The sequence below is a fragment of the Centruroides sculpturatus genome, unplaced genomic scaffold (genome assembly GCF_000671375.1).
Source record: "Centruroides sculpturatus isolate CEXI.00-Female unplaced genomic scaffold, Cexi_2.0 scaffold7, whole genome shotgun sequence".
NCBI lineage: Eukaryota > Metazoa > Arthropoda > Arachnida > Scorpiones > Buthidae > Centruroides > Centruroides sculpturatus.
In genome coordinates, this window is record NW_019384510.1 from 104,356 (window position 1) to 127,003 (window position 22,648).

General features: G+C 48.7%; 1 protein-coding gene across 2 annotated transcripts; it reads left to right on the forward strand.

The window, feature by feature from the left end:
- The first annotated feature begins 210 nt into the window (after positions 1-210).
- On the forward strand, positions 211-22,564 carry LOC111622370. Of its 2 annotated transcripts, XM_023364727.1 has the most exons (15): positions 212-4,150; positions 6,479-6,539; positions 6,678-6,740; positions 6,798-6,925; positions 6,990-7,149; positions 7,362-7,462; positions 7,531-7,662; positions 7,733-7,824; positions 7,986-8,067; positions 8,156-8,218; positions 8,298-8,394; positions 8,471-8,551; positions 8,627-9,307; positions 9,375-9,998; positions 22,116-22,564. In XM_023364727.1, exons 1-15 carry the CDS (start codon positions 4,076-4,078, stop codon positions 22,148-22,150), a joined length of 2,475 nt encoding a protein of 824 aa, XP_023220495.1. In that variant the 5' UTR covers positions 212-4,075; the 3' UTR covers positions 22,151-22,564. The 2 variants fall into 2 exon arrangements, with proteins under 2 accessions (XP_023220494.1, XP_023220495.1); XM_023364726.1 differs by having other exon boundaries at positions 211-4,150; positions 6,678-6,925.
- Positions 22,565-22,648: the final 84 nt, after the last annotated feature.

Below are 22,648 nucleotides of genomic sequence, written 5' to 3' on the forward strand. Positions count from 1 at the left end.
TTCCGCCGTTTTCTTCTCTTCTCCGTTTCCGGAAGGGGAATCTTGGGCCGTAATAAAAGCCGAAGAAATTTAATGGTCGATTTTGGAGACGGAAATGAAAAAAAATGGAGAAACGATCGACGGACGAACTGTCGCTCCTTAACGGTGGACGAAATCCGTCGACCGTTAATCGATGGCGTCGAAACATAATTTTAGATAGGCCGAGGGCGGTGGAAGGGGAGGGGCCCGCTCCGCCCTTTTCCCACGCGTAAACCGGTACGTCCGAGACGGAAGGTTACGCGCTCCGACTTGGACCGTCGTCTTCCGTTCTACCGGCCGCGGCCACTCGGAGGGAAAAAGAGGGACCGTCCGGTTACCGATAAAACCGGGAATACCTTCGGACCGAATCCCCGAAATAATAATAAAAGCCTCCGCGGCCCGACAAAAACGAATTTTCCAAACCGACTGGGATGGGGAATCGTTTGTTTTTGGCCTTCCGTGGGCGGAAAAACGGGAAAAGTAGGTAATTCCGAGGTTGTTTTTTGTTTTAAATGTGGTAGAATATAAAAATACGGCTAAGGAATAAGTACGGAAATAAAAATAGAGCGGATTTATTTTTATCCGGGCCAATCATTTGGCAAGAGAAGAGAGAGAAGAAAAAAAATAAAGACTCCCACGTGCCAACTCGTTCCTCGATAAAATCCAAAAGGAACTTTTTGGCTGGGAAATTGCCGTAATTATTACAGCCGCCGCGGATAAAGCCGGCAGCGCATTCTTATCGACGACGTAACGTATTCGGTAAGGAGAAGTGGCCGGAGAGGGCCGGTGACTTAAGTAAAGAAGCGACGTATAGCGAACCACTGGGCGATAATCGGTGAAAATTTCGCCTTTGCCCGCTTCCAATTCGAACTCGGAGTATTCCAGTTACGGGCGGAAGGAATTTCTCCTCCCGGGCCCCCGCTTACCGATTATCTAACGGCGTACCGGGGAGGCAGTTATCGTCTACCGGACATTTTTTTTTCTTTCGATAAATAAATAATGAAATAATACGGGTTTGTAGGTAAACGGGAAACGACCTTTCCACCATTTTATTCTCGGATCGATCCTTAATCGACCACGACGGAAAACTCGTACCGAAAGAAACCAGCCGTCACCGTTTCCTCCACGGTGAATACGGCGCGGGTGGATAGGACCGGGGTCCCAGCGCATTTCTCCGCCATTACCGTATCGAATTGGCCGTATTTTACGCTTTGTATTTAAGGTGGCGGCCGAGTCGTCTTACCGCGGACAACAATTTGTAAAATTACGGCCGGAGTTATCCGGAAGGCGACGAATTATACCCGGGGCCCATTAGGCCTTTCGACCGCGGTAATAACTTAATTAATTCTCGGTTGGGCGTAAGGCGACGCTTCTTTAATTTTAAAATACTTTTTATCGGGGAAATATTTTAATATAAGAAAAACATTTTTTGCCTCCGTCGTCCGGTCTTAAAGTCGGCTAAAATATGCGCCGCTTTATAATTACTTTATAATAATTTTATTAAGAGATTATTAAATTTGCCCGGCCCAGGCGACGGAACGCTACCCTGGCCTAGGTACGTACCCGGTTAATAGTCGTCCATTAGCGGTGCCGGAGGGTGATCGACCTTCGCCTCGGCGTCTCCATATTTTATTATTAATAATCGACCGAAAAAGAGGGAAAAGGCGGTAAATGGACCAGACGCCTTCTTAGCCGGGTACCAACGACTTTAAATAATTACGTTTCCGTTTCCGTCCGCCACCCAGTCCGAGACCGACGTCAATTATTTAACCGTTGGGTTTTTAATCCGAATATTAAATTTTGACCAACGGCGTGGGTATTTAATTAAAAAAATCCAGTCTTCTCCTCTATTACTCGGCCGTTAACTCCACCAGAAACGCCGGTTCTTTTCTTTTCCCGCCCGCCCTACTAATAGAAACTACGCGCTGGTACGCGTAACGCCGGTATTTTTATTTTCTCGGGCCTAAGTTACGCGCGCCACGCTTCCGCTCGACTCGGAAATTATTTCCACTCCTTTTTCTAGCCTTTAGCTAAGTGCCGACGAAAATCCACCTCTCTCCCGGCCAATTTATCGATTTCTCTTTCCGGCATCGACCGGGCGGCCGATAAAAATAAGCCGGATCCGGGATTTTCGGCCGAATTTTTCCTTTAAGAAACGGATAGACCGCTGTCGTCTCTAACAAATATCCGGACCGTATTGCCGGCCTACCACCCGCGCCGCCCTTCCGCCTCGGAAGATGGACGGTGGAAAGCCACCGACTCCTTTTCTTGTAGTCCAATCCCCGTTTAATTAATGGGAAATAACGAAAAATCGGCGCTTTACGGGGTGTACGTTCCGCGCCAATTAACGGGGGTTCCGAGGAAGAAACTGCCTGGTCCCGGGTTGGGACGGCGAAGGAATTTTTGCCTCCCATCCCATACCCGGCGTCTCTTGGCGGGGATAGTAATTAAAGTTTGGCCGCGGGAAAGTGGTTTTGGCCCGGGAAGCGGACACCGGAGCCAGATTAAGGACGGGAAGGGCGCCAAAGGCGCGGGCGGAGGCGGAAGGCTTTTGGAAGCGCGGAGCGTACGCAAATAGACGGCGGTGCGCGGGTGGAGCGTAGCGGGCCAGCGGCTACAAAATTTTAGCCCGGGCGAAGAAGAGGGAGCGGAGAATTTACTGGAATCACGGGTGTATTTATAGAAGGCAGAAGCTTAAGGCCGCAGACTTTATTGATCGAAAACGTTTTTGAACGAGGTGGCGGACTTTGGGGTTAAAAGAAAATAATTGATGGCGGATAAACGGAAAGGAAATATTGGTCCGTCCTCCGTTATCGTAACGAAATTAGCCAATGACTTAAAAACGGGAAAGAAGAGGAGAAAAGACGAGGGTATCGAATCTGGCAGTTATTACTCGGTAAAAATAGAAATAACCGGCAGAAAACGGCGGAGTTAGTCGAAAACATTGGAGACTTTCGATAGAAACTTTTTTATTAAAATCGCCATAAGACATTTTAACCATTAACTAACTTAACCCCGTCGTTTTAGCCTACGAGTCGGACCAAGATTTCCTCCTTGGCCCGGGCAAATTCCGGATTTGTACGGAAGACGCCGGTGGGTTATTAATAAAATTGAATGGCCGACCCTTTTAATCGATAACCTCCGGAGATACAAACCCACCCGGAAACCACCAAATTGCTCGCGCCGTTATTCCCGTCCGAGGTTTTAATTTAACCGAATTAACTAACTGGCGAATGGCAATATTTTTACGGAACCGGTCGACCGGCTAAATTTTCTTTAATTAGCTGCATTTTTAAGGCGGTCCCGAGCCCCTCGGAGGGTCGGGCCGAAAACACCGCCGGGGAAAGTCGACGTCTCGGCGCTCGACCAGGTGTCACTTTCCAAATAACGGGCGTTGCCGTGCCGACCGGAAAGGTCCATTCCCGTGGAAGAGAAGGAAGGTGGGCCCCCGGGATGGGACCAAAGTCGGGAGAAAATCTCGCTCCTTACCGCCTTTAACGACGGAAGTCGACCTTCTACCCGCCCTCTCCCGGCCGGAAGTGGCCGAGACCGGAAAAAGAAACAATGCGACGGAGAAAACTTAACGGAAGGTAAAATATTAAAATGTCATTTTTAAAGTGGAAATTAGGCGGCGGGCGGGGTACACCGCCGGCGGAAGCGCGTTTATTTCTATTTAAATAAATGTTTAATAAGGGAAAAGAATATTAAAAAAACTGCGGCCGATCCTCCGGAGAATACGCAGTCTCGATTCTGTTTAAGGACAAACCGAGAAATTGATCGATGGCTGGGTTGTGACGTCACGGGCCGCTGGCTAGTGGACCGGGCGCGTACCACGTGGTAGGGCAGTGCGACGGGATCGGCAGGAGAGGGTAGAGGTCGGACGGCGGCCCGGCATCCCTAACCACCGACCTTTGACCTTTCTCTTCCGTTGTCGCTAGGTGGCGCTGCGCGGGTGACCTAGATCGAGCAGCGACGACGGGACGGGCTCCGGGAGGAGAGCCGACCGGCAATAAAGAATCCGCTGCCATGGTGAAGCGGGCGTAGCGCATCGGCGGCGATGATCCCATACGCTACGTGTATGTGTCCGGGAAGGAGGTTCAGGAGCTGGACCGTGGTCGGGTCCAACGCTCAGGTAAGTCCGACGCCGTTATTTTATATCTCGGCCCGTAATTTTAAAGCTTTCCCTCCTCCCTCCCTCTCCGCTAAGCCTTCCCGGGCCAACCGTCTCGTCTTTAAAACCTATTCTGTTCTTTTATTAATTAAATGGAGACGAACCATCCGTCCAACGTCCGCATTACGGCGAAAGAGCGCCGGGTGTTTTGTCACCGACGGCGACGGATAAAAGCGGAAATCTCCGGATGCGGACGGAAGAGGAGCGGAGCGGTTACGTTTGGCCTACAATTGGGCGAAGAAGCCGGCAGAAAGCGGGAATCGCGCTACGGAGGATGACGCAATACGAAGGGGAGACAATCGATGGCCGGCAATTAGTCGATTATTGGCCCGAAAGTTATAATTAGACGCGCGAGCCCTCCGCCTCCTCTCCTTCTATAATATTCTATAGTCTTTTACGTCCGAAGTGACGGGATATCGCGTCGAGTACCTAAATCGGTCGATGCGACAGATTTTCGTCGAGTGGCCAGGCGGATCGATAGACATTCGATTCCGTTTCGGAGTTGGTCCGGGAGGAAAAACCGCCACTAACGCCTTTTCCCATATGAACTGCGGCCGACGATATCGTTATATTTGACGGTGGCCCAACGGAAGCAAAATTTAACCACCCATCGCCTACCGGACCCTTTATAAACTAATTATCTCCAAAAAACGGGCTTATTTTATAAATAAATCCCCGCGGAGGTTGAAAAATATTCCTTTTTTAAAGCTAGAGTAGTATTTTAGTTTTTAAAAATTGGCTTTTTTCTATCAAAGAAAAGCGGGTAGAATTTTGGAAAAAGGCCAAACCGGGTGAAATTAAGTGGGCAAAAGCGCCATTTTCCCCGGGGCCTGGGTGGGCGCCGGTAAATTTTTAATAGGAGAGCGGTGGGTGGGCAATTCCGACGGAAGAAAGAAGAAAATAACCCGGCGGAATCGGGGTTAAACGGGAAACCTTATAGATTTCCGGTGGGGATTGCGGGTGGTCGAGTAGTCGAGCGCGAAGAAAGGATTTTAACGGACGACGGATCTAATCGTTAAAACCGCCCGATTTTAAATATCGGCCGACCGACCGTCCATTTATTTAACGGTTACCTATCGGACGCCTTTTCGCATCTCCGCTTAATTATTTTCTCGCGGTACCGGCGGGGGTCACCCGCTCGACCGTCGGAGTATAAAGCCCCGGCAATTTAAATACGGTTCCCGCGCCCGGATTTCCGTCGGGAAGCGGGAAGAGAATTACGCCGATAACGACGGAGGGCGAAATTAATGCGCGGGCTCCGTCCGGGACAGACACGGGGTAAAAAGAGGGGCGCTTCCGTCGTCCACCGGTACCAAAACCTTCTTCCTTCGATTCCGGCAAGGGTGGCGGGCGGAAAATCCCCATAGACCGGCCGACGTTTAAAAAGAGGGCGGCGCAAAAGCCGACGACGGGCGTCAACTTTTTGGCGGCGCGTGGAAAATTGAGAAACATTTTTAAGTTAAGGCGCGTTGGGATTTGAAATTTTCTCTGGAAAGTGACAACTTCCGTCGGTTTAATATTTCGGCAGAAAGTTCCTTCCGTCCAACCGGGCCTTCGACCCGGAGTCGAAAATTTTCGACTCCGGGAATCCAAAAGCCGTTGGAAAACATTGCGGACAAGGAAGCGTTGTTCCCCGGCAGTGGCGTCCCTTATCTGCCGAAGAAAGAGGCTTTGTGCCTCCTTTACAAACAAAATTGCTTTTCTCGCCGACCTCCGACCCCGGTCGTTCCGTCACCCGCCTCCCCTTATCGGCGCCAGAAGTCGGCCGGCCGCCGCGGGACGAAGATCCGGTCCGGGCGTCTGGCAGAGTGCGAAGTTGCCATTTGCGGTGGGAAACGGAGACAAAAAGAATCTCCCCCGGTGACCGCGGAACGTCGTCCGAAGCTGTCGCCAGCCAAACAAAACCTTTTCCCGTCCTCTTCTCTCTTCCGGCCGGAAATAAGAAATTTGCCGCACGGGTTTCCTTTTCCTTCCGCGGATCTCACCACCGGCGTGGTCTCTGCCACCGATTAGAAGAGGGCGTCGCGACTGCGCAGGGTCGGGGTCGTCTCTCGAGTGGAAACGCGCTTCTTCGAACCGGCCCGACGGCCGAAGAAAACGGAGGAAAACCGCCCCTTTCTCTTCCCGTAAATAAGTAACCGGTTACCGCGCGGGTGGGAGGAAGAACTTCCGGTCCCACCCTCCTCCTCTCTTAATCCACCGGGGGCCCGGGTAACTCCCTCCGTCCCGGGCCGGCCGGGCGCCATGCGGAAAGACCAGCGGGGTCACCACCTTTTCTTTCTTCCTCAGGGACGGGGAAGTGCGGTGGTCCAGCGTCTCCCGGGAAACTGTCTCTGCATCAAAATGAACGGTAAGTTTCTTTCCTTCTTCCGAAACTTCCTCCTCTTTCCGCTCCGGCGCCGCCCGCCCGGAGGGAGGAGAAGGAGGAAGCCTTACGTCCGTTCGGAGCGCGCGCCGCTCCACTAATCCCTCGGCCTTCTTTGTACAGATTCACCGGGCCGAAGGGCGGAAGACCGAGAAGAAGGAGAGGGAGAAGACGGACAAGTGCCGGGTAAGTACGCCCTTGGCCCCCGCCCGAGCCCGCCGCTAACGCCGTGCTTCTTTGCAGCCCGGGTCGGACCGCCCGGCGTCGCCCCCTTCCGAACGCTGCGCAAGAGAAGACCCGGACGCCCGATAATCGCTCCGCGCACCTACCGACTCTGTCTCCTAGACACCTGCTACAATCGAACCACCGACGTGAGTGGCTTCCCTCCCGCCCCCGCCGCGCTCACCCGCTTCTCACTCCTCCCTCTCTTTACAGAGGCTGTTGTCGCGCAGCGACCGGTGGGCTTTTAACACCTTCAACCTGGACGTGGCTACCGGAGGACGGTCCCTGTCCGTCCTCCTCGTCCACCTCTTCCGCACCTACGGACTGGTCGAGGCTTTCCGCCTGGACGCCGTCAAGGTCTGGAGATGCTTCGGTAAGTACCCTCTTCCTCTTGGCCCTGGCCACCGCCTTTCCTCTCGGCGGTCGAACCCGTTCGGAGCAAAAAGGGATCTTCCGCTGCGGGAAAAAAGAACCTCCGGACTCCCTTCGCTCCGGCCAACAAGTAAATAAACGGAGGGGAGAAGGGAAGGAAGATCCTCCCTCCCATCCGTCGTCCTTAGTTGTAGTTAGAAAGTTATTTTGCAGGCATAATGGAAGCCACGTACCACAGCCACAATCCGTACCACAACTCGGTCCACGCCGCGGACGTCGCTCAAGCCATGCACTGCTTCCTGGCGGAGAAAAAGGTACCTTTCTCTTCTTCCTTGGCCGCGTTTTCCTCTTCCGAGTTTCAGGGAAGAAAATCTCTTCCTAGATTTCGGCCCACCTGACGCCCACCGAAGCCATGTCGGCCCTGATAGCCGCGGTCGGACACGACCTGGACCATCCCGGCGTCAACCAGCCCTTCCTGGTGGCCACCTGCAATCACCTGGTCGAGCTCTACCAGGCGAGTGTCTTTCCCCCCCGTTCTCTCTCCCGCCAAACGCCGTTTCCGACCTGTCTTCTCTCCCCTCTAGTGCTCTTCCGTGCTGGAAAACCACCATTGGAGGATAGCCGTCTCCTGCCTGAAGGAATCGGGAGTCTTCGACCACTTGGACAAGGCTACGTGGTAAGTACCGGTGATTTCCGGCCTCCCACTTCTGTGTCGTAGTAGTGTCGTTGGAAGTCATTTGCGGTAGACGTGTTCTATAACTTAACATATTTTCAAGTTTGTGTTGTAAATGTGATTTTTCCCGATAACAGCTGTTCTTGAATGATTTCTGTCTAAAGGGACGACATCCAATGGCGGGTCCGATCCCTGATCCTGGCCACAGACATCACTCGCCAGCAGAAATTCCTAGCGAGATTCAAGGTGAGAATTGCCAATTTTTCTTTCCTTCGTTCCGTAATTTAAGATCGACGGCCCGGGGGATGCTTTTAATCTAGAAGCCTCTCTTTAGATACACTTAGAGAACCAGACTCTGGACACCGAGGAGAAGGACGACAGACACTTTACGCTTCAGGTAAAAACGAAAGCATTTGTTTATCTCGGATGCGGAGGGTGGACGCCTTGTAACGCGCGACCACCGTTTTACCGTTTAGATAGCTCTCAAGTGCGCGGATCTGTGTAATCCCTGTCGTCCCTGGTCGATCAGTCAGCGATGGAGCCACCAGGTGTGCCAGGAATTCTACCGACAAGGTCAGTCAAGGTTAACAGTCGTCTTCTTTCCCGCACCGTCCTATATTATAATATACCGTTCGATCTGGACCTTTAGGAGATTACGAGAGGCAGCTGAATCTCCCGGCCACTCCCACTTTCGACCGCCAAAGGACGACCGTAGCCAAGATTCAAGCGGGTGAGTCCAGCTCGCGTGGCGTCTAAAGTAAGAATGTCGCTTCCGCCCGGCTTGACGGCAACTTTGTCTCGGCAGACTTCTTCAAGTTCATCGTGACGCCGCTGTTCGAGACGTGGCACCGCTTCCTGGACTCTTCGCTGTCCACCCAGCTGGTCTTCAACCTGCACCACAACCACCGCCGATGGAAGAAGAGGCTGGAGCGAGAGAGGGACCAGGCCCATCTGCCGTCTCCCGCAGACGAGGCAGCGCCGCCGTTCCCGGAAGACCCGACGGAGTCCGAAATTCCCTTCACCCAACCCGTCGGCGACTCTCTGGACCTGGAGACGCCGACGGAAGAACTGGATCCCACCACCAGCGTGGTCTCTCTCACCGACCACAACAGGGCGTTGCGACTGCGCAGGGTCAGGGTCATCTCTCGAGTGGAAACGCGCTTCTTCAAACCGGGCCGACGGCCGAAGCCGGGGGACGAAGACGAGTGCGTCGACGGCTGTTGCACTCCGCCCCAAGACAAAGCGGCGGCCACCTGGTGTTGGCGCATCAGCAGGAGTCTGTCGGAGGAGCGACCCCAGCTTCCCAGCAAGGAGTTCGACTCTCCCGCTCACTCCCGGAAGGGTTCCGTCTACGGCGCGGGGCGCAGAAGAGGATCCGCTCCCGTGGCCACCGGAAGGTACGCCCCCTATCCGTCGGAGGCGGAAGCGTGCGGGGGTCTTCGCGGAGGAGGCAGAAGGTGGTCGGTACCCTCCGAACCCACTTCCGGTAAGTAGACTTTCCCACCCGTGGGATGCAGAATTTCGCTTCTGAGAGGAATCTATTCCCGCCCCAGGTACCCTGGATCCGGCGGGGTTGGAGTGGAACGGAGAGCCGCACGGACGCCGAGGTTTCGCACTTCCGGATCTTCGACCCGCCTCCGTCGACCGGAAACGGGAGCCGGGAGGACCCGAGAAGAGCGCCGGGACGGAGGACGAAGGCCGGGCGCCGTTGCTGGCGGGATTTTCGGCGGTGTTGTCTCGCGCCGCGCAGACCGGTCGCCGGGGGTCGCTCCCCGCCGATCTTTTCGTCTCTTCGCCCAGGAGCCGGGCCAGACCCGAGGGACGGGACCGTCGACGATCGGCGGGAGAGGTGCTGAGCGTGCTCTTGGGTTCGGCGGGGACGGTGACCGGCCTGCGGGGCCTGGAGGCCGCCTCCAAGGGCCTGGTGAGTTACCGAAGACGAGGTTCCGACGGATTGGAGTTGCTGTACGGCGTCTGGCGATGCGGAAGGGCGGATTTCGGCGGACGGGTGGTGACCGGCAGGTACAGACTGGCGCCCAGTTCCGACGTTCCCGATCGCAGCCCGAAGATAGAAGACTTGGGCCGCTTCTGCACAAATTACTCGTTTTCCGGCAGCCCGGGAATCTCGGCACCGGAAGAGCGCCCGTACCACAGGAGAGCTTCCGTGCCCGTCACAGGTGAGGAACGCTTTACCCCCGGCGGGTGGATTTCTCTTCCGCTCCGCTCGATTACCGGAAGTAGCCCTTAAAAAACCGGGTCCACTCGGAATTCGCTTCCGTTTCGGAAAACGCGTGCCGGGGCGACGGTTTAACGGAAGAGGAATGGCGGTCGACGTGGAAAAGAGGCAGACGTCCGAAGGGTCGACCTCCTTTTTGTCGTTTCGAGACTCGGTCCTTTAAACCCGTATCTGAAACGAGAGCGTAATCGATCGGCACTCTCCTACCACTTCCGGTAGGGAGGAGGAAGCCGTCGTCCGATCGCCTCTTGTCGAGAACGAGGTCGGCAACGACGGCCTTTAGACGGAAGAAAGGTGAAACGTTCTCCTTCCGACCGCGGAACCTTAACATCGACTTCTTTGCTGGCGTCAAAGAGTAAACTGATTTTTCGAGGTTTGCGTGGACGCCGGGGGGGGAGTAAGACCGGAAGTGGATTTTTCTAGCCGAGGCAACTTTCCCGTCCGTCTTTTCGATAACATTTGACTTTTACGAACGAAATGGAAGAAAATAATCGACGGTTTAAACCTATAAGGAAGCGGGTACGGTCCGCAGCCAGAGACTTGGGTTTCTTCGTTCGTTTCCTCCACGTTTATCGATAGAGGCCGTTATCGATAAGAGAAGCGAAGGGTCCGGGTCAAAGCGTTTGTTTAGGCGGAAACCCGACAAATTCTGCCACGCCGTTCCGCGCTTTAATAGGGGCTTTCTTCCTTCGTAGCGATTTTAAGCTAACCGAAAACAACTTGTACAGAGTAATTTATAAATGTTGGCCCAATCGATTTTCTTTTTGTTTCGGTAGCGACGTCGTCCGCACTGGCGTAGAAAGGGTCGCCTTCCACCTGGTCGGAAAGGAAAAAAGAACTCTCCACTGGCGCAACTGCAGTGGCTGGCGTAACTGGCTTTTCTCGCTGCGCGTGCCTGTCGGAAAATTATTTCGCCCACCCTCCCGGTAACAATGGGCTCTATTAAAAAAGAGAAATTAATGCAAAATTAAAACTGGCTTTTGATTTTCTCGTTTTGCGTGGGAAGGCGCATCGAATTGCCGCCCAATAAATAGCCACTGGTCGTACAGCGCCGACCAAACTACACCGATTTAAGTATTTTTTTCTATAGATTCCCACCGTCGTCCGTCCGACCGTTCTTAATCCCGTTAACGTAGTTAGCCGGATGCGCGCTATATACGACCGGCGTGGCTGCGTTGTTATCGGGCGAAGTACGATGTACGGGGGCCGGACACTACTACAATAGGCACCGGATAAGGAAATCTGGGATCGGAAGTGGCGCGAGTTTTTTTTTATATTAAAAGACGATTAAAAATTTGCAGTCGATGTAGTAATAAATAATTTAAATGTAACGCGGGGGTTGACGAATTTGTCTTCCTTCCGCCGATAAGATCCGTCGACTCTATCGACGTACGAATGTGCCGATGCGGATTTGGGGAGGGAGGTGTAATTGTTCTAGTCTCGGATCGAGTCCTTTTACCACGTCCTCTACGCGTGCAAAAGTTACTGGTAGTTTTATAAACGGCGGGGACCGACTTATCGGTAATGGAATGAACCGAATGGTCATGTAACTTTTGACAAGATAAGTGTTACCGCTTTTGTGGTTTTCCTTAACCTAAAGCTAGAAAATCATTTTTAAAAATAATGGTAAAAAGTATCCAACGCGTAAACAATTATTGGGCCGCAATTCGAAAAAATCCAAGACATAAATTCCCATCGTCGTCCGTCAGTCCGATTTTTGCCAAATTTCCAGAACGGAGTCAAATAAATGACTATGGCTAGCCAGAAAGCGCCAGGTACGGGGACGAGACGCTACTAATCCCAGGTGCGGAGCGTATATTTTAAATTCGATAAATAAATAATTGCGGCCCGGCGTGGCCGCCGCGTCACAATAGACTAGCGGTTATTTATTACGACGGGCCGAAATTTAATTTATTTCATTTAAAATATACGGTTAATCGGAACTCCCGCCCGTAAGGCCGGTTTCGGATTTCGTCCATCTCGCTCCGTTCTCGACATTAAGGAAAAACGGACGGACGGACGGACGGACGGACGACAGTGGGAATTTTTAATAAGTTTTTCAAATTGCAGTCCAATAATAATACGATGGTTAAATTGGCTTTAATTGTCGACGTCCACAGCGCCAGCCTATCGAATGTGGTCCGACGATACCGTACGTACTAGCGTTTCTCAAACGGGATTCCGGGATCCCGGTTGTTTTTTTTTAAGCCGGGAAATGACGCAAATTTCTTAAAAATTGACTTTTTTTCTTATCTTGTTAACACAAGATAAGAAAAAAAGTCAATTTTTAATTTTTAAAGGTTAAGAAATTTTGCAAATAAAAAGCGTAATTATCTCATTCACTGTCGGAATACATTTGTATTTATTCATTTTAAACCTACCTATTAGTGTTTTTAGTTTTTACTCGTTAGGGCGCGTCACAAATGGTCGATAATCGATACGTAGCTTATTTGTGGCGGGACTCCGAAAATTCTTTACTGGTCGGAACCCGTAATATATGGAATAATGGCGCTTACGCCGTCTTAATTTTTAACCGCGTAACGCCGGATTGCGCAAATTGGGCCAAGATACAAATGAGTACGAAGCTTTTCTTCGTAAACCCGATTATTAAAGCCGAACGAATTGCCGAATTATCCAGCTATTAAAGTGGCCGAGGTAGACAAATCGAGAATACTACACAGCGAAAGAAGTGCCGCCATCTCGAAATCTTCCAGAATTACAGTGGGTGATCGGAGTAACGATCGTCTTTGCTTTTTAAAATCTTATAAAAGTTTACAATATTTTGTATTATATTTTATTTAAAAAACGAAAATTACTTGTAAGTTAGAAGTTTCGTCTAAGTTCAATTTTTAAATTTTAACTGGATTCGAAGCATTTTTGTTGTCGTTGTCGTTGTACGCAGTTTCTAGCAAACTTTAATAAATTTTTTTCTATTTGTGAAAATTTCTACGTAATTCGAAGGTAATTTTTATTATATATCTCACACGGCATTACTAATACGATTTTGGATGTTACAGAACTTTAAAATTACTTTAAAAAATGAAAAATAATTATATGGTTTAATTTCGAGATATTTTGTATACCTTAAAAATAATTGACTCTATCCCGGGAAACGGTTGGCTTTTGTCCCGGAATGCCGGGACGAGCGAAAGACCGGCAAATGAGAAACCCTAGTACGTACCGCCATGCCAGTGACGGGAGCCCGGCGTGTCGCCCAGGGGTTAACCCGTTCCCAGCCAAAATCTACGGGTTTAGGCGCGGCGCGCTCCGAGTATTGGCCTGGGTTCTCTATACAACCCGCGCGGTTTGGCATTAGTCGTTTTGGCCTTTTCTCATTCCTTTTAAACTTTTCTTTCCAATCGTATACGTCTCTTACTTCGCTGTTCGTATTTCCTTCGAAATTTCTTCTACCCGCGCAGTTATCGGCTACTTTACAAATCTATTTTATCGGTTATTGTTGCTAAATAATATTGTACATCCCGTCGTTCTATACAAATCGACACCGATTTCGACGTCTAAACTCCGCCATTTTCGGTGTTCGCGCGCCAAGCTACTCCTTCCCGCCTGGCTGCCTGGCGCTACTCGCCTTTTTAAATACGGACGTAAACCTTCTATCCGACAAAATTATGGCTTATAGTTTACGAGATATAAGCGCGACAAATCTCGCCGTTTCTTTGGTCGTTCGGTTTTCGTAACCTCCCTATACCCAATCGAATTTAAACACCTGCTAGATCACTCGCTCACTCGCTCAATATATTTTATTGGTACATTAATTGTACGCGCCCCGGCCCCGCACGAAGCATTACCGGGGAACGAGTGGACAGTATACGTTAGAATACATTTCGATTAGGTAAATTACATAAAATTAACACTGGTAGGAAGTGTACCGAAAATAAAAACATTTAAGATATTTACAAAATATACGTAGTTGATAAGAAGAGCAACGTATATATTTAGAAGACACGTGACGGTTCTTTCGCGCGTAGTAGTTATGTCGTAAAGTCCAGGGGCGAGATAATGCCCCGACACGGAGCTTTAGCTGTAGATCTCGGTTCGGTTAACAGTAAATTTGCTTAGCAAATTGTTTGAAGTTGTAGATCTCTCTGTTTAGCCAGATGTCCGAGGGACCGCCTGGCCATTCTATACCCCGTTCTTCGATAAGTATCCTTAATTGGTTTCTTTCGCGTTCAAAAGCGGTACAATCATATATATAGTGCTCGGGTCCGTCTTCGACATTGCGCATAGAGCAAAGACCACGAGTCCTATTTGCGAACCTGACAAGGTAATTGGCAAACTCGCCACGCTCGGCAACTATTCGAGTAGCGCAATAATCGGGAGTATACCAGTCTATACTAATAAATTTGTCCGAGTCCGGAATAAACCTGTGGGTTATGTGCCGCGTATCGCCATCCCGCGCGATTTGCCACTGTAGTAAAGTGTCTTTCCATAAAAGTTGCCGCAGTGTTTGTTGACTAATTTTGTTATACGCGGTATTGTTGCTATCTTTGGTTGCGTACTTAGCCAGAGTATCCGCTCTCTGGTTGCCTTTCGGGCCCAGATGGGTTCTGACCCGGGAGATGTATATACTGTATTGCATTTCGATTTTTGAATCGAGTTTTTAACATTTGCAACCAGTGGATGTAATTTGTCGCTTCTGATTAGATTATACGCAGATAGAGAGTCGATGTATATGTCGACAGCTATATTCGATCAGAGCGGCAGACGGATTCCCCGACGTTCCATAATTTTTTCTGCTAAAAATCTTATTCGCCGACTTTCCGGGTCTGTACGGACCCGAATATTGAAAGAGAAGCGTAACCCTTCGAATTAATGAACGGTGCGAATTAAGCGCTTTCCACGAATAACACAGGCTTTCCGTTATTACTCTTTCTTTCGATAAGTTGGTTTCGGTGTTTGCATTTGCAGTTTCGCGTAGCCGTCAAAAATTGTCAGGGTTCCAACATTTCCCATCGAGGCCAAAAGGGTTCCGCCGTAAAGATAAGTTGGGAATGGCCGGTCTAACGGACAGACCGCGGGTAGCGATTTCATTTTAAAAAATGCGGTATTACGTATTTTCGCCACGATAATACAGAAAGCGTAAGCGTTGGGAGCTGCGCGCAGAAACAACTACGAGAGAAACCTCGACCAAATTCGATATATTTACATACTGTATTTCGATTTTCGAGAAAGAATTTTATTTCGGAATTCGGCCAGTAAGACGAAATTTCATCCGCGTCGGAGGAGTCGGAAAACGCTCTTTTATCGCGGCGCCGCCGGTCGAAAGGGCAACGCCAACTCGACACTCGGAGAATTTCGGAGACGGCCGAGGTCCTCCGACTATCGGGAATTTTAGGAAGACGATTAGGAATTCGGAGAAGGGCCCGCGTCTCCGGATAGCGGGCAAACCGACTCGGGCAGGCGCCTGCGAGTTCTACCGGATGTTTAATTGGCAAAGCTGCCGACCGGAAAATGCCTATTTTGTAAATACAGGTATAGCCTTCTCGGTGATATCGCCTTTCTTTTTTTCTCGGCCAGAGGACTACTAAATTTTCGCAATTATTTACTTAGGCTACGTTGGTAAAGTGGAACGAGTTAAACCAATTACTAAATAGTCGGCGGTAAAGTACAAATCGCATTCGGTAAGCACGCTCCACGTCGACCACGTTTCGAACGAAATTCACCCAGGAAACAGTTCACTTCGTTAAGAAAATGGCGCCGGCCATATCGACGTTTCTAAATCTACTCGAGCGTTTAAATTGCGGATTAAAAGGCGAAGCGATACGAATAGCGTCCACCCCAAGCAATTTCGGATAAGTCTGCCCTAGCCGCATTCGCGGCAAACGAATCTGTCCAAACGTCTAAGGGCTGTTTCACACTATGACCGACTGGCCCGACTCCGAGTCGTGTTGCCGTGGCAACAGCAGTCTGCCGACCGACTAGTCGTTCCAGTCGGACAGATTTGGAAAGTTAAATATTTGTAGTCGGGTCGGAGCAATCGGTGAGCTACGGTGAGCTATAACCAATCGGAGTTTAGATTTATCCAATCTACGTCGAAGTTAGAAAATGGCGGAAAGTATAGATTAAAGTAAGCTTTAATAAACGAAGTCAGAACGTATCCGTGGCTTTAAGATATTCGGCCAGCCGATTATAAAGACAACATAAAAAAAGTAATTCTCGGACTGAGATTTCCAAGAAACTAAACTTTGAAGGTACGCGATTGACTAATCTAATAATGACGCGATATATCTAAATGCACGATCGCTTTCCGTGACGGCCATGTTTTCTGTTTAATTTAAAAAAACTTACCACGATTGGCTAGTGTTTCGATCTATAACACGCGTTGCGATTGGTCCTTACGAGCCGGCCGCCGACATATAATCGTACTTAGTGCGAATGCTTTTACTACTAATCGGTGGGGTCGGACCAGTCGGTCGTAGTGTGAAACAGCCCTAACGAAAGAATAACGACCGCGCGGTTCTCGTTTAACTCGACTTTACCGATTTACCCTTCGATTGGCTATTACCGTATATTCCCGATTATAAGGCGGGTCTTTTTCATACTCTTGGACACTGCCGGCCGCTATACTGGCAAGACCTGGAATCGACGCGCGAAGAAAATTTGTCCAAATCCATTACGCTTCCGTTGGTACAAAATATAGCTACTACATTAATGTATTTTATTACGGAGCATTTCCGTTTAGCCAGCTGTCCGCAATCCGGGCTTTTTCCACGCGGAACGGCATCCGACGTACAGCTGGCTTAAACTAGGGACGGGCTAAACATTTTAGACGGCGGCAAAAATTTGAAAAAACGGGATTACGAGCACGAAATAAGAACGGCTTTTAAAGAAAGGAACGCGTTACGTATCCATTCGTACTTTTGTTTTTCGCCACGTATTAAAAAAGAGAGTGGTGGAAACTACTGGGTTGTAAAATGAGATGTAAAAATTATTTTGTTAGAAGGGCGGTAGATAAAAGTTTGAGGTTCCCACGTAAGGGAATCTAGTTAATATTTCTACGGATAGAGGGCGCGGGTGTAACGGATGGAAATCGGGGTATATATATAAACGTAAGGTCGAGACGCGATACCGTCACGCGTGGCGGCAGTGGCTATATTGGGGCTCTCGGTGCGCGCGGTGTTTCTAGAGCCAAGCTGTTTGTTTCTTTCCATCTCAATTAGTTGGATTTCTTGTTATATTTTAAATGGTTTGCTTTTCGGTACCGAATTGTAAAATTCGTTAGCCAAAGGCATATATAATTAAAGGCTTTAACTAAATAGGCTTCAAAATAAAAGGCCACGTCAACGATTCGTATAATAAAATACGAGGATAAATTTTAATTTCGAAATTCAACATTAGAGAAGAAATTTGGAGATATTTTTCAAAATGCATTTAGTTTTCTATTTTCACCCGCAGTTTTACGTTACACAAACTGCAAACGGGAGCTCGGACGAAACATTTCTACAAATTAAAATTAGAGGAAGAGGGGAAAGAAAACTATTCTTACGCGCTTCATATATTACGTAAAGTAAATGTTCAAAAGTGTTTGCAAGAAATAATAACAAAGTTGCTAAATGAAGTTACGCGTATAAACTAAATTTAATTATTTTTACAGACAATTAAATAACTACAATTATAAAAATCTATTCAACAGCAATAGAAATATGGACTCGGACTTTATTTATTCCGTTAGTTTACCATAAAACGATTATTTATTAGAATGCGCAATTTGTACAGTTACCGTCGATTATTAGCAAATATAATTTAAGTGATTAAACTTTAAAATGTAATGGAAACTTTTCGGTCCGTCGGAAAACTAAAGCTTTACCACAAACGGCCCGTAGAAGCGTCCAATTAAAACCAGTTTGTATACCGGATTTTTCATTTCACCAGACATCGCTACAATGCGGGAAATGGCATTATTTGTATCGAAATTTCGAATATATTCCAGCGATCTTGTACGGCCGATGTTCCCGATCGACTAGAAGAGGAAAAGAATTTTCCGTAGTCTTCTCACACAGCACGAATCTTCAGCATAATTGATATGTTTTTGAAAAATAATTCAATCGGCTTGGCTCTAGAGACACCGTACGCACCAAAAGAGCCCCAACACGGCGACTGCCGCCACGCCTCACGGTATCGCGTCTCGACCTTACGTTTATAGACCTGGATGGAGACGGCTACGCGATTTTATTTCCTCGAGGTTGGCAACTCGCGCGGGGTGGGTGGTCGAGAACCTCCCACCGTTTTTGGCTAACGCTTCCCGCACCGTCCGGGCAACGGGAAGACGCGCATTCTCGCCAAGAATAAGAACGCTAGAGGACAAAATGCCGGACGCCGGAGCGCGAAGCGTATGGTCGGGCTCTTTAAACAGAATTCTTTCTGACCGAAAAATGGCGTGGGAAGGCCGCCGGTGGAAAACGATGGCTCCGCCTATCGTCACCGAAACGAACGTCTAGTCCGGGGGTGGCCAAACTTTTCTGGCAACGGATCGACGGATAACCGAGAAAATGTCGAGCGCGGGTGGCGTAACCATTTTGTCGGATACAGTATACCGAATACACAAAAAGTAGAACTCCGTATTTATTAACCAATACAGCCAACCGGTAATGGCTTTTCTTAGAAACTTCATGTCGGGTACTTACACAAAAAACGCTCCGAATTTTTCATTTCGCAGATTTTCCTAAAAATTATGTCGCCGTCAAATGTAAAAACCAGATTGAACCGATTTCGGCATTTTTCTACCTAGCGAGTTTACGACGTTTCCGTATATTATATTTGAACTCGTACGTGGCGTAGCGCGGCGGGGACCCCGGTCTAGCCCCTAGCGAGCGTCGGTTCTCGATTATGCCGCTACGGCAACGGTGCCAATGGGGGACTCGATTTCGAATGCCTTATTCGTTATTTGTATTAGTTGAAAACGAAAACGAGTTAAAACTTTGAGTTACTTATAAAAGAATGATTATTTTTCGTACGCAACGTCGGCCCGAGAGTAAAATAGCGCGTTTACGTCGTCCAACTCCTTATAGGTTTAAATGGAATGTAGTCGGTGCGGTCGTAGACAAAGTACAAACATACAGGGACTTAAAATTTGATATTCTCCCACCGACAGAACGGGTATTATTAGTAATTAAACTTCCTGTAATATGCATAAATATATAGTCTAAAAATCATTTTAGACTATATATATTTATGCCCACGTGACATACGCGACCGTTAGCCCGTATTTTGGAAAGGATACGGATAAAAGACAAAGTTCGAGTCTAAAACCTCCACTCGCAGCCAATTATAGGTGGAGGGGACGTAACGTTCGGTAGGGGAAACTACTCGGAATTTTTTTTCTTAATCTTTAAAATCAGAAGACAAATTCTAAAGCGACCGATCGCTTTAGCCGTTTTACTCTTCGGATGGGGCGAAAAGGCTGACGTCGCGTATGAAAAAATCATTCGTTTAGAAGTACAGTAGAGTCTCGATTATCCGACTCAATTGGGGACTGGGGTTGGTCGGATAATTGAAAAGTACGAAAAAAATCCATTATTAGTGTAGTATATTATTATATCCCATGTAATTAGTATATCGCTATTAACCTACTTCGCGTTGAATTTTCATCGATGTTAAGCCTAAAAAATTTTTTAAAATAATAATCGTCGCTATTGTATCGTTAAAAATTAGAAAATTAAGCCTCGTTTAAATACTGGCTCCCTTTCGTGGTCGATCCAGTGTTGCCAGCTAAAACACGTAAAAATTAATATTAAAGTAGCCAAGACATAGTCAAATATTGTAACGCCACATCACTACTGGACATTTGAAATTTGCCGACTAGGACGGTCGGTTAATCGGGGGTCGGATAATCGAGGCTCTACTGTAATCTAAAAATTTAACCACGAATTGAGTTCCGCCGTTGCCTTAGGGCAGTCGGAACAGACTCTCGCGTACAATTTTCTCTCGATAATATTGCGAACCCGACCAACCCAAGCACCGAACTCCGCGGCAAGCTTTTCCGCCCGTCCTCCCGCTCGACCCGGTCGTCGTCTTCCATACGTACTTCCTACCCTAGGCGGGACGGGCCGGGCCCACGGCCTTCCTCCGTCGAAAATCGAACCAACCCACTTTTGACGGGCGACTCAACGACACGGACCAAAAGCGCCTCTTTCCCACCCACCGTCGCCGGTATTATTATTTCCGCCTTCTTAAGCCTGGTACCCACATGCGGCAACGGACGACGGAAATCGTCGACGGAAACGGTTGCCGTTCCGTCTTCTTTCCGTGTCGCGTGTACTCACATGCGGAAATTACCCTACAATTGAAACGCGCCATCTGCCAGTGGTAAATATAAACAAGCCAGTACAGTAGGTAGGCCACGTGTCTACCGGGATTGCTTTGTTATATCAATTAAACTTTTTAAGTTTGCCTTCGATCTTATTGCAAATAAAAAACCTGAAAAACGAATAATTTGGATAGGAAAAATTTTCTAAATCGTCGAAAGTTAGGAATATCGAATACTTTCGTCACCGAATTATGCTCACTCCATTTCCAATACTTTACGCAGTAAGTAAATTTGACATTAATATTTAAATCCAAGAGTAAAATAGCGTATAAATGAAATATATTAGCGTATTAGTGTAGAAATAAAGCTTTTTAGCTTGCCGACCGCCATAGTTCGAATGCTATCGTCCCACGTGATCTTTATGACGACATTGCTAAACGGCCTTCCTATTGGTCTAATTTTTACCGTGCCGCTTTTTGTCGCGGCAAAAGTTGAAAAGTGCGGCGCGGCAAGGAAAAGCGGTGACGCAAACGCATCTTCGCCGCGCGGCAGCGCAACCACACAAGCGGCAATCCGCTTACATTTCGGCGCATGCGTTCAGTATTCAAGATGGCGAACGATATCCACGTGTTTATACTAAGGCGCTAGATAACCCAGGTATGCTCATCCGCCATGTTGGTCCTTAGAAAGCTTACGACTCTCGTAGAAGTTCAATAGAAGAGACACGAAAATAATCATAAATTCAACTGTATCTTAAGATTTTGCAAGGTCGAAATGATAAACTTTGCCAAAATTTAGTTCAACTAGTTATAAAATACAGCTAAATTTAAAAATCTTGGAATATGACGTCAAAAGGACCAATATGGCTGCACACGTGACGGAAGCGTATGAGCATACCTGGGTAATCTAGCGCCTTAGTTTATACACTGTCCCTATCTACGTGTTTACAAATTTTGTTTTGTACGGCTCGCTTTATTTAGCTAAAAGATTTTGTCGAAGATTTGAATTAGAGATACTTCTTTGGATCGAGAAAGAACTGGTGTACAAAATAGACTTATTCGTGGATCAAGATCTCTCGATAAAGAATACTATTTCGAGTAAGATTCGGTTGTTTTTTTCTTTGAATTAAATTATATATGATTATTTTTGTGTAGAATTTGTTTTAAATTTGTTATCCTTTCCTCTTTATTCTGATTTTAATTATCTCGGTTAACCGCCTCGAACTTTCCGCCATTAAAACACCACGTGATTGTATTTTCTCACGTGACTACGAGACAAACTGTTATTGGCTGATAGAAACGCGTCTTGGCGGCGTTGCCGCAAAAGATAGAATTCAACCAACTTTTGCGGCACGAGAAAAGCGGCACAAAATCGACTTCTGCGGCGAGAAAAAGTGACGTCATTCTGCCGCTTTTCCTTGCCGCGCCGCATGTGTGCATCCGGCTTTTGAACTTCGTATTCCGTCCACGTCGACGGCAAAAGTGACGTCATTTTGCCGTTCCGTCGTCCGTTGCCGCATGTGGTACCAGGCTTTAGGAACCACGTCTTTAAATTCCGTCGTGCCAGAAAGGATACTTCCCGAATTTCCCAGCCCAGCGGACCCGAGACGATATTCGTAAGGGAGGAAAAACCCCGGGAATTTTGGAGGACGACGCGTTCTCTCTAAGTCGGGCCCGGTCCCCGGAGGCCGTACCTAACCGCCGGGGGGGGGGAAGCGGAAATTCGCGATCGGCGCGATAGAAAGAAAGGAAGCGTTGCCAGGTAGACTAATGCCGGTGTTTTCTTTCGTTTCAGGTGCGTACGGCAGTTTGGGAGACGGGACGTCCTAGCCGGCGCCGGGCCGCCCGATGTAGAGACTCATCTATGCAATAGGACGGCGGATCCGGTCGACTTTTACCCCGGGAATAGAACGGCGATCCGACCCGTTCCGTAATACGTAATCCCGGTGGCCGCGGGCGTCTAGCGCCCGGGCGGTCCTCCCCCGTCGCGCACCTTTTGTATCTTAGCGTCGTCCGCCGGTAGACGCCGTTTTAACACCCGCCCGCCGTTCCCGTCCGCCCCTCTCTTCCGTTAGTTGGTTAGAACGGGCGGGGACCGTCTCCACCCCTTAGGACCCGCCGTAGCCGTAGCCACGTGTTTTCTTTTGTAATAGATTAACCGTGTGGGAATTTTAAGTGTTCGGTGTAGTGGACGTTGGTGTAACGGTTCCGGAAGCTGGCACATTAAAATACCTTCTGACCGTCTCCGCCTTCTCTTTCCTCCTCCCGCTCGTTTATCGGGAAAGGGGTCGAACTTCCGTCCGTCCGGTCATCCGGTAAAGAGCCGCC